General features: G+C 33.8%; 2 protein-coding genes across 2 annotated transcripts; both read left to right on the top strand.

Annotated features, from left to right (window-relative positions):
* Positions 1-1948: 1948 nt before the first annotated feature.
* Positions 1949-3266, top strand: LOC108993893 (peroxidase 7-like). The gene is made up of 3 exons (XM_018968947.1): positions 1949-2245; positions 2401-2743; positions 2857-3266. Exons 1-3 carry the CDS (start codon positions 1949-1951, stop codon positions 3264-3266), a joined length of 1050 nt encoding a protein of 349 aa, XP_018824492.1.
* A 3148-nt stretch (positions 3267-6414) lies between these two features.
* Positions 6415-6789, top strand: LOC108993894 (CLAVATA3/ESR (CLE)-related protein TDIF-like). Its single transcript, XM_018968949.2, has one exon. The coding sequence runs from the start codon at positions 6415-6417 to the stop codon at positions 6787-6789; it is 375 nt and encodes a 124-aa protein (XP_018824494.2).
* The last annotated feature ends 6113 nt before the right edge of the window (positions 6790-12902 follow it).

Below are 12902 nucleotides of genomic sequence, written 5' to 3'. Positions count from 1 at the left end.
GTATTTAATGAAATTTAATCAAATATGATGGTCAATCCATAATAACTTTCATACGCTCGTTACATTTATAGTACAAGGACAGATTTAGACGAACGGCGTTAACTTTAACAGAAAAATAATAAAAATCGTTAAAACAAGATTTTTTGTTAGATAACCACTTTATATATATAAAGAAATATATATTTTTCTTTTTATATATATAAAGTGACTATCTAACAAAAAAATTTTATTTTAACGATTTTTATTATTTTTCCGTTAATTAAGTTAACGTCGTTCGTCCAAAATTGACATTATTCCCAATTTGCCATAATTAAGTGTCATTAATTGCTGACCACTGATTATTCTCCCATGACATGACGTTGGCAGGGTTTTTAATTGGCATCTTGCCATGCAATTCGACCAATTAAGTGCAATCCTAGCCTTAATGTTAATATAATTAGTCAAACCGATAAAATAGTAGTTCCAAATTGTACTGATGCAGAATATAGCTCTCCAATACTTATTATCAATGAAGTTTAATTGGCAAAAGAGTCGAAGAACAAAAATTCAAGTTTACTTACTTTTTAAATATTCTTTCGCTTCGTATATATCTACTCTATTATAATAAATAACTATTTAACTGTAAATAATAATTTTTTTCTCCCGTTAACTTTTCTTATTTTTTCATTAAGTCCGTTGAGTTTTGTTTTAACAAAAAACTCTTAAAATCATTTATAGAACTCATCGTAAAGGCAATCGTTCGGTTTAAATTAATGTTTTTGTTGAAATTGTATTAAACTTATCACAAACAACTTTACTAAAATTATTAATATCATAACTATCTATGGGACTATGTTATTGATTAAACTAATGTTTTAATCTTATAATCTATGCAGGCATGCAATTATTATCCAATACTTAACAATTATTACACAAAAATATTTGTTAGAACTTATATTTTTTATATATGCATTAAATTATTGATTGAAATCTATATTGTTTTTCTATAACAACCACATTATTTCTTAAAAATATTCATTTAACTAAACTAAGCAAACGTGCTTAGCACGTTGCTCTGCACTAGTGTGTATATATAGAGCACTAGTGTGTATATATATATATATATATATATATGCAGCCCAGCTTTAACCTTATAATTTGAAATTTTGAATACTATTAATTAATGCACTTATTTTTTTAATTAATTAATTATTCCTTTCCAACTCACTCTGATCATATATATAATATATGAGTACTGCTACGGGTTCTGAATTCAGAACCCAAAAAATGTCCCGAATAGTATAATTTTTTTCTTCTTTTTTTTTATCATCATAAACATTTTTAAAAAAAATAAAAAATTCATAACATCATTAAAAAATATTTTTTTAATCATTTGGTAAAAACAAAAAAAAAAACAAAATCCCATTCGGGACATTTTTTGGGTCCCGAATTGCATTTCTCATAATACATATCATGTTATGTATTGTGACAAAGAAATTAGTTCGATCTGCAGACGCCAGACATTTATAAAACATTAATAGTTTATCCCTTTTTAGCCTATTATTCCACGAACCAAAAAAAAAAGGGTCATCGGCCTCATTAATCTTATTTCTTAAATGCGACATAAAGACATAAAGAAATGCGACGTCAATGTCATTTTGTTAACAAACGTTAGTTAATAATGGAATTAATATTGTCAAACCTAGCTACGTAGGTACATGCTAGCATGTCATGTTTGTTTAAGGGATCGAGCTGCATATGTGCGTCTCACGTCGTTGATCTACTACTGAATGATTGATATAAATTATACACAAATCCCATGCACATGTTTCTTTTACCTTAAATATGCTATATATACTTATTTGCTTAGATCATACATAATTAATTAGTACAGTACTCTTGATCATCTCCTTCCTGGCCTGGGGCTAATTAGTACGGCCTGAAGTAGTAGTGAACGTCGACGAATATCATGAATTCCTCATTAGTTTCATTTGTCTTACTCGGCCTCCTAATTTGTCTTCAGTACTTGTTTTCATCGTCCTCTGCCCAGCTCGACGATGGTGATCATCGTGATTATTTATTGAAGATTCATAAGTTGCCAGAGACCAGCTTGCCTTCCGACGACTGCCTTTCCTTTGGTTATTATCGTCAGAAATGTCCAGATCTTGAAGCCATTATCAATGCTAAATTAAAAGAATGGATTTCTAAGGATCCCTCCCTCGCTGCCAGTCTCATTAGGCTGCACTTTCATGACTGCTCTGTTAGGGTGAGAGAATATTAATGCTTCATCTTAATTTGTTAGATATGCATATTATAAAATTATGTTGAATATTTGTGTCTAGTTAATCATGTCTGTATATACTATGTGATCTGCAATATTCATTCATTTTTCTTTGTCATATATGCAACTTACGTACGTAGGGTTGCGACGCTTCCATACTTCTAGACCATGAGGGAAGTGAAAGGTGGGCCGAAGTCAGCAAGACATTAAGAGGATTCGAAGTGATCGATGATATCAAAGCGGAGATAGAAAAGAAGTGCCCACAAACAGTGTCTTGCGCTGATATTCTGACAGCAGCTGCTAGGGATGCCACTGTTTTGGCTGGAGGCCCGTATTGGATGGTCCAATACGGGAGGAAAGATGGGCTGGCTTCTCTTGCCAAAGAAGCTGAAGAGGTTCCAATGGGTCACGAAAGCATTACTTCTCTCATCGAGTTTTTCCAGTGCAAGGGTCTCAATGTTGTTGATTTGGCTATTCTTTCAGGTGAACCAACTGATCTCCCATATAAAACTGATAAAAGATAAACAGATTGATCATTTCTCTTTTTCCAATTGAAAATTATTATATATCACTTACAAAATCATGCTTGTCTTCAGGGGCACACACCATTGGAAGGGCTTCATGCGGTTCAATACAAAACAGGATCTTTAACTACAGCGGGACTGGAAAACCAGATCCATCCATTAATGCGCGGTATTTGAACTTCTTAAAAAGAAAATGCAGATGGGCATCAGAGTACGTTGACCTCGATGCTACAACCCCAAGGACCTTTGATGTTCAGTACTATTCTAATCTTCCAAAGAATATGGGACTCTTATCAACAGATGCAAAGCTGTATATTGATTCAAGGACTGCACCACTTGTTAGCGCATTGGCTGATCAACCCTCTCTTTTCTTCTACCAGTTTGGGGTTTCCATGGCCAAGCTTGGGAATGTCCAAGTCCTCACAGGCCCACATGAAGGCGAGATTCGAACCAAGTGCAGTTTTGTCAACTCGCGTCAATAATCTCTTTTCTGCCTGCAGATCATGATCAAGCTTTGTTTTTGTTAACTTGGTTCTTTTACATGATTGTATTGCTATTGATGCTCTGCGTGGGATTGTCACATAAGAATCTATTGATTCAGAGGCATCATTTTCAAAATGTTGTAGAATAATAACTATACACTTGGCCGTATTGCTTTCAATGATAACATCTTCTTTTTTTTTGGAGTCTTTAAGTTGAGAAATGCAAATTGTTGCTTAATCGAGCACCTTGTTTGTTGCTGCTATGTGCATGAGTTTTGGTATGAGACCTTACTCCATGACAAGGTACAAGCCAAAATTGAGACAAGTATAATTGACTACTGAAATTGTCTAATACTACTAGTTACCCTTGAGGACTTTGTGTTTCCCCACAACTGGTATATACGTCTTAACTAGGATAGCAATCTGTACGAGAACGCTTTCTTTAAGGAGTAGAAAAAGGACCCTCTTAGGGACTTTTCATTTTGGGCATAAAATGGTCTTGGGCTTGAGGAAGCCATTAATCCCTTCTGGGCTTTTAGGTTTGCTTTCCTTAATTATTGAGAAAGAGAAATATTTTAACTAGACAGAAATCTTATAATCAGAAATGCTATGGACAACCGGCATGTATCATCGTCGCGGCATCGCGTTCAACGTAGTTTAAATGGAAACGGCAACGTTTTGCAAAATTTGAAAATAGAAAGGGCTCTGGTCTCCATCCTCATTTCGCATCCCCATTTCAATTTCCCTCATCGTTTCGAAGATAGAAGATGCTTTGGTCTCCATCCCCATTTCCAATCTACATTTTCTCCATCTTCTTCTTCCTCCATCCCCATGATTACGTTTTGAATTCAAGAAAGCTATAGACCTCACTTCGTCTTCATTTTGCCCTCATTTTCTCTTTCTATTTTCTCCATCTTCTTCTTCTCCATCCCCACGATTACCTTTCGTAGACCTCTCTTCGTCTTCTCCACGTCACAGTCGAACCCACGATGGTTTTGGGTCTCTTCTCTTCATCCTATCCCCTGCTCACACTCGCAAGTTCCATCGGGCTCCATGGACTCTCGTCACAATTTCTCTCTCTCTCTGGGTGTTTGGTTGTTGAGAAAAATAGAGGAAAATAAATGCGAAATAAAATTTATAACTTCAGGTCTCAATTTGAGCTCTAATTTTGTGTGATTATCTTTTTGGTTGCAGAGAAAATATATAGAAGTAAATGAAAAGAGATTCATGATTTTTCTCAAACAGTTTATAACTTTGACTTGCTCTGTGTATGCGTGTTTTCATAAGGGGGCGTTTCCATAGAAAGCTTCGATGATGGTTCTTTGTCTCCAGATTCGGTCCTCCTCATGTCAAAGCTCCAAACCATCCTTTAAGGAAAAGAAGTCACGAAACCAGAGGAAACTATATCGGCAGATTTCGAAGTATCATCTAAGAAAAAGATCACAAGTAGTGGTAGAAGGATGAGGTGTGAAACAAAGAGAAGAGACCATTGTGGATTCGGCGATGTTTGTGTCTGTTTTTGTGAGACAGAGCGATGAACATGTAGAAGATGAAAAGAGGTGTGGGGATGGAGAAGAGGAAGAGAAAATGTGGGGTGAAATGGGGAGGGAGACACAGGCCCTTCTATCTTTGAGATGTAGCAAAACGAAATGTTGTCGTTTCCATTTTACCCACGTAGGACGTGATGCCGAAACGAAGACATAGGCGGTTGTCCATAGCATTTATGTTTTATAAAAGTACGCACCATATTATGCTATGCAAGATTATAAAACTAATTTTATTATAAAATATATCTAACGTATTATATAAAACTACGTCAATTTATGAATTTATTTTTATAAAAATTTTTTGTGGCTGTAGCATTTCTTGAAAAGAAAAACTATATAAACTATATCTAAAACTAGTCAAAACATGACTAATATTGTTAAATTATCATTTGTTCTTCATAAGTCTTAAGAGAATAAACTATGACAGGTTTGGGGGGTGAGATGAGAATTTTATGTTTTGTTTGAAAGTTTAAAATATTATATTTTAATATTATTATTGTGTTGAAATTTGAAAAAGTTGAATTGTATATTATATTTTGTATGAGGATTTAAAAAATGTATAATGATAAGATGAGATGATATAGGAATTTTGTATCTCATCTCACCCCCTAATGCCCAATCTCTATAGTTATTATTCTAATATGCACCCTAGACAGTATACACATACAATCCTACATGTAAATCACGAATTGGCGATCGAGTAGATTTTTTATTTTTTACCTGAGATTCCATAGACAAATTATATGTAAAGCTTGAGCAAGAAGCTGTCACTGGTTTCTAATTTTGATATTAAAATGCTTGAGCATTTGAACACATGATCCCTAAGATTAACATGATAATTGTTTTCCTCTCTCTCTCTCTCTCTCTCTGTGTGACTGGTACAAGCTGATTTTATAGGACTCCATATGTGTGTCTGCAGAAACGGACCCTTTCTGTATAAATGTGGGCTCTACTTGGTCCTCCTCCTGGGGGACTATATATGGGCTGCTTCCAAGGGTGCGCTCTCTGTCAGAAATGTCAACTAAAGATCAACTCTCTCTCTCTCTCTCTCTCTCTCTCGCTCAAAACTTTTTTTTCCTCAGTCACCTGGTTCCTCCACAGAGTCACTAAAATTGCTTTTGAACGGTGAAGTGATCTTAAATATTTTGTGAATAATAGTAAAAAAGTATTGATAAAATATTAAATAATAATTAATAGTAATAAAATTTAGTAGATAAAAGATAATAATAAAATAATAAATAATAAATAATAATAGAATATACTACTCCACCACCCAAACTACACCCTAGTATTGTTAAAGCGATATGTCGTCTCTCTCATGTAGTTAATAATAAAGCAATATGTCGTCTCATCACCTCAAAAGTATTGTTAAAGCAGTTCACCACCCCTTGCTTTCCACTTTTTACTTTTGAAACTCTCTTCTCTCTCTCATTTGAATGCTTATAATAAGCTGAACAAGGCGTTAGTCTCAAGATGAGATGAGGTATATTTGCCATCTTGAGCTCTGAGATTTCACATAACCAACCCATGTTATATATACCTTGCTAGATGCTGATCACTTAAAACCTCTTGGATGATTTTATATATAGATTTCATTTTGCATGGCTACTGATAACATTAATGTCTCTCCCTATCTTAACTTTCTCGCCGGCCTCTTCTTCATTCTGTTACTTATCTCTGATACCACTGTGGCTGACATGAAACATAGCTTCCCACCTCTTACCTCCTTTAGAGATGGAGCCATGAAGAGAAACACCATGGGATTTTCTTCAAGAAAACATGGCGTTGGCAAGTCAAAGACCGATTCGACATGCGAAAGTGTATCGACAGCCATCCATGATGTCCGTTCATCGGGTCCAAGGAGGGGTAGGTTCCAATTCCAAGCTAGCAGATCGCCATTGCCGTGGCAAGAAAAGACCTTCTATGCCGGTGAACATGAAGTTCCAAGTGGTCCAAATCCCATTTCGAATAGGTAAGCAAGCAAAACAAAGTAAAAGAAGAAGAGAGAGCGATCGATACAGAGAGCCAAAAAGAGAAAAAAAAAAAGACAGAAAAAATGGTTTCCTCCATCTTCGTGGTTCGTGTTTTTACAGTTTATATACATTTAGCTAGGCTTGCTACTACAATAGTGAAATATCTCTACAGTATATTTTTATTATTGTTTTCCAAACAGAACCTACCTACCAATCATTTAAACATGAGGATATGTATATCAGATTCTAGTATTGATCCTTGGTTTCTTCATTTGTGCAATAGTCATCATTATGCCTCGCCGCCCTCCTTCGGCCATCATGTGTTTCCTTGTCCTTCTCTCTGTCGCATATGAAATGGATTTATATATACTACTACTTATGATTATAATATGCAATATTATGTGTATATGGTATTTCTTGATTTCTGGGACTGTTTGATTTTGAGTATTATATGATTGTGAGAAACACTTGTTTGACTGCTAGCCGACAAGACAATTAAGGTCTGTTTCCATTACTTTTTATATATATATATATATATATATATATATATATATTTATATACGTTCGTCTACGACTTCGTGATGACCGAAAGAAGAAAAGACAGGTGTTCTTTACTAGTACAAAAGGAAAAGACATGCAAAATTAAATTAAAAATAAACTGGCAATTAGGGCAAAACCCCAAAAAGAGAGATTTGAAACTCATGACTAGCTGGTCATGACTATAGAATAATGATATTGAGAGTTTCTTTTCTTTGTACTTTAATGATCTTGGCAAATCATGTACGTACGTACTGATCATCATGTCACGATTCCATGACAGGCATCACTCTAGTCTTCCTTTTTTGAGGTATGTGGAACTTTGGTTCTCTAGGTAGAGATTTTTTGTGTTTATGATTTTTTTTGTGTGTAAGATCATAAACGTGCAAATTAACCTATCGGTTCTGATCAATAACTTTGGAATCATGCATGCACAAGCAAAGTTTAGACAAGTTAGAATGTTGAAAATGTGTCCGCCGAACAAACAAGATTATATGTACATGTATGTGCAGGTGGTGTGTTCTTCTAAATATATATACACTACAACAGAATTTATCTTTTATGACAGAAAAAATTGTTACTAAAAATTGTCAAAATGTCACTAAAGATATTTGGTGACGGTTTGAAACCGTCACCACGACTGACACCTAATGTGCATCACAAAAAATAATTAGTGATGATTTACTGTTGAACCGTCACAAAAAATATTTTTAGTGAAGGTTCGAGATGTTCCGTTTGGTTGAACGTTCGAACGTTTCATTTTTTTTGTGACTGTTGAGAACTGTCACAGAAAGTAATGTTCGGACGTCCAATTGAACGTTCTAATGGCAACCCAACCGATTGGCATTCGAATGAGAGAAGTTGACGTTTGTTGATTATAGTTCGAACTTATCATATTTACGTTCGAACGTTTATGCGTCCAAACGTTAATTATAATAAATGTTTAAATTTTCGTTCAAATGTTAATGGACCAATGTTCAAACGTAACAGGTTTAACGTTCGGACGTTATTTCGAATGTAAACGAATGAGCGTTCGAATGCAAGTGGTACGTTCAGAGGTTTGTTCGGACGTTAATCGTTTAATCATTTGAACGTTTTGTTCATTTGAGGGTCAGTACGTTCGAACGTAGAGGCCTACGTTCGAATGTTACTATACAATTTTATGTATTCACGTTCGAACGTTGGTTCAATGTGAACCAACTTTCGAACATTTTTACTTTACATTCGAACGTACAGATCAGAAATACTAATTTCATAAAATTTAAAAACATACTAATTGTATCATATTAAATATCATCAATTAACAAATAACAATGTCTTATAAAATTTTAAAATTAGATATTAAAACTAGCCACTACTACTAATAAAATTTATTTCTTCTTTTTTTCTCGCCCACCGTGATTCTGTTGCAACGACATAACACGCTCCATTTGCACCATCATCTCTCGTTGCATTTGCTATTGGACTTCACTGCGTATTCTTTTCTCCTAATCTCTCTGTTGGTCCTGCAAACGCGTCTCTAAATGAGGGAGGGAAGGAGTCACTCAAGACACTGCTCGTATCGGGGCTCTTACTGTTATGGTAGAGCGAGAGGTCCTGATTAATGAGTTCGACGAACTCATATGGGAGCAGATGAACCTGAGAGATGTTTTCGTCAGTAGAGGTTAGGAAAATATCTGCACATTGAGGGGGAAGGTATACCCCTCAATGGTTCAAGAGTTCTATATGGGGATGTGTGACATGCCTCAGGACGCATCCTCTCACACCGTGACTGTACGCAGTGTTTCCATTGAGATTTCATCAGATGTCATGGCCAAGTAGGGGTGTAAACCGGTCGGTCCGGACCGGAGAAACCGACCTGACCGACCAGTTCGGTCCGGACCGGACCGGACCGACCAAATGCATGGTCGGTTTCGGTCCATTGAATTTGAAAGTTTCGGTCTTCGGTCCGGTCCCGGGGTGGAGATTTCTTGGACCGGACCGGACCGACCGAATAATAAAAAATATATATATATTATTTATATAATAATTATACAATTAACAATATAAAATTTTAAATATATTATTAATACTTGTTAATATTCTATAAATTAACAATATTTTATATATATCTTAATCTAACCTCTTACTATTAATAATATAAAATTTTAAATATGTTATTAACACTTGTTAATATTCTATGAATTAACTAATATATAATATCAATTAGTTAATTATATAGTAATTATATAAATTAATAATGTAATTTTCATTTAATTTATTATCATTGACCATATAAAATATTTTTTTACTGAGTTTGTTACCTAATCCATATTAATAAATCACTTAATTTAATTTAGTATTTTAAATATTTTTTTTTTATTAATTGATTTTAAAAAAAAAATATGCCGGACCGAATGGACCGACTGGACCAGACCGGACCGATAACTACCGGTCCGGTCTGGTCCTATGGAGTGTTCGGTCCGGTCCGGTTATTTTCGGTCCATCACTGGACCGGACCGACCGGTTTACACCCCTATGGCCAAGCACATCGGGATTCGTCGAGGAGTTGAGACATCTGCACACGCTACACCCTGTGAGGATGTAGGCACTTCTGCATCATTTACTAGCTGCCCATTTAGGGCAGTATCAGCCAGAAATGCAAATCGGTCAGAGGCCGAGGATACTGGCCTCAACGCTCGAGATAATGACCACATTTAGTCAGCTTCGGGCACAGTTTTTAATACAAGTGGCACGTGAAGATTCCATAGATTTGTCATTGCACATCTTTAAGAGGATCCATTACAAGGCAAGCATCATCTCCACGAATAATCTCTCATACGGTATCCTGATCAGCCGGCTATTACTTACATGGGGAGTGCCAACCCAATCAGAGGAGCTGGTCAAAGATCAGATGAGCCCCCTTGACATGACCAAGCATCAACGTAGCATTGGACAAGCGAGGGGACATCAACGACCCCCTTGTAGAGGATCTAGTTCCTCCTACGCTGCCTGAGCCAAGTCATGTGGGGAGTAGTAGTCAACAGCAGTCGAGTACATCTGCAGGAGATGCGCGGCCTGCTTGGGTTGATGCAGTGATCTCATAGCTGACTGAGCATATCGATCGTAAGATCGATCGATCGCTTGCGGCTATAAAGGCATCTGTCTCCAAGATCGCGCATCGTGTAGGTAACCTCAACAACAAGGTTGATACTTTGACTGAGGAGGTACGGAGTTCAAATTTCACGAACAACGCTATCATCTGAGTGTTGTTTAAGAAATTTGATCATATTTTGTATTTTACTTTTATTATATGTAAAGAAAAATATTATTTAATATTTCTATGATTTTTTAATTTCAATTCTCAATCTTCTTTAATGTTATATTTTTCATCTTTAATACTAAATCATTGCAATTCAAATATATATAAACATAAATATATATTTATATATTATAAATTGTGTATATATAAATATATACAAGTCAATTTTTTACTTTTGTTCACAAATTATACACAATAAAAATCACATAATTTTTAAATTAGAGTCATATTTAATTTAAATTTACAACTAACGTTCGAATGTTGGAGCAAAACATTTTACGTTCGAATGTTGGCGCCAAAATATTTCACATTCGCACGTAAATAGCCACAATGTTCAAACGTATACGTGACGTTCGAACGTAAATTTCTCATATGTTGGAATTAAAAAAAAATATCATCTGTCTTTAGTGACAATTTCCAAAAACCGTCACAAAAAAAGACTTATTAGTGACAGTTTGAAGACGGTCACAATTTCTCAATCGTCGTTAAAACAATTATATTATAGTGATATAAAGAGTTTGATGCTCAAAGATTCTTTATACCACTTTTGGGGTATTTTTTTTAAAGAGTTCTATATATATATACTTTTACATTAATATTTCAAATATATATTTTACTTCGTATTGTGGACTTGAATCCATTCAAGTATCGATATATCGATGACGTACGGCCTGATATTGATCGGGCAAGCTAGGATAAAATTAGATGAATGTCAATAACATGCAAATTATAACAAGATACTTTTTTTAATAAGAAAAATAGGTGGAAATTAAACAGAGATTAATGAATAACTATTATTAATTAATTTCAGTACATATATAAAAAATGACACTTAAAAGCTTTTAAATTACCATTAATTTTTCACTAGCTAGCAAAACCATTAAGGAGTAGTTTAGATTTAGAAATAAATTGAGATAGTTTGTGAATAATAGAATAAAAATTAAATTATTTATTATATTTTATATAGAAATTTAAAAAAATTATTTTAAAATTTAAAAAAAGTTAAATTATTTATTATATTTTATGTAAAAATTAAAAAAAATTATAATAATAATATAAGATAAGTTATAATGAATTGAAATAGATTACAAATATAAATAAGACTTAAAAATAGTGTTCGTTTGAAGGATCGAGAGAAATCTAGTAAAAAAAAAAAACGGGGGGACATAATGATTCGAAAATGTGTGGGCATTAAGCTTTTTTGTTTAGGACGAGACTGCATGCAATTATGAAAGCTGGGGGAAGAGAACCACATGATGCATTGTTTTGCGTGTAAAGCAATATATACGGACGGAGCTGGCATCCATGCAAAGGAAAGTCGCGTCTCTTTGATCCTTTTCTCATTTTCCACCTTATTAATTTTCATTCCCATTAATCTAGAAATTGACTGCTTAAAAGCTATATAATTATTTTTAAAAAAATAAATAAATATAAAATTTATATAAAAAAATTAATTTTTTAATAATAAATTTATATTTTTTTTAAAAATAATTACATGATACTTAAACAATTCACAATTATATATAATATTACTCTTTAAAATAAATTGCATGCTACACCCCACACTTTGCTATGTGTTATTATTTTTTAATTTTTTTTCCCTTTTGGCAGCTACTGCCAAGTCCCAATTACCTTCTCAAGCAATCCAACTTGGCCTTTGTTGTTTAGGGAAGATGAAGATGATATTTTTTCTATATAAATTCATCTATATATATATATATATCCGGCCAAATGTATTGATCGGTACTACATGAATATTCTTAAAATTTGGATATAGATCATCGGAGGAAAGCCAAGAAAGAAGACAAAGCAAATAAAATAAAGGGCCTGAAATTTGAGTTTCTAAATGCATATATGGGGTTATATAGATTATTTACACATCCAAAATCATATATATAGTAAGATATATGATCAAAGGAATTAATAATTAGTTGTACATTTTGGGGGATTTATGGAATTGAATTAATATTGATACAAACGCAATTTATAATATACAATTAATATTCCCTGATAAAACTATTATTACTTATTGAATATTACAACTTCGATTCATAATGAAAGCCAAAAAAAAAAAAAAGAATTTAAGTACTAAGATACGTGTCTTTGATTTTTGGTGTACGTGCCGTAGTCATGCTCCTTTACATGATTTTTGTACGAATTAAGTACTAATTAAACCTCGTGCAAATTTTATTTCACCTGTTACACCTATAATTATGTAGTGTACTTTCAATTATAAAAAAAAAAGGGTTAATTCACTGCTTGAATTCTTTGTATTTTT

Source organism: Juglans regia, chromosome 3 (assembly GCF_001411555.2).
Source record: "Juglans regia cultivar Chandler chromosome 3, Walnut 2.0, whole genome shotgun sequence".
Lineage (NCBI taxonomy): Eukaryota > Viridiplantae > Streptophyta > Magnoliopsida > Fagales > Juglandaceae > Juglans > Juglans regia.
Note: the sequence above shows the minus strand (reverse complement) of the source record. Positions and strands in the feature narration are given on the sequence as shown.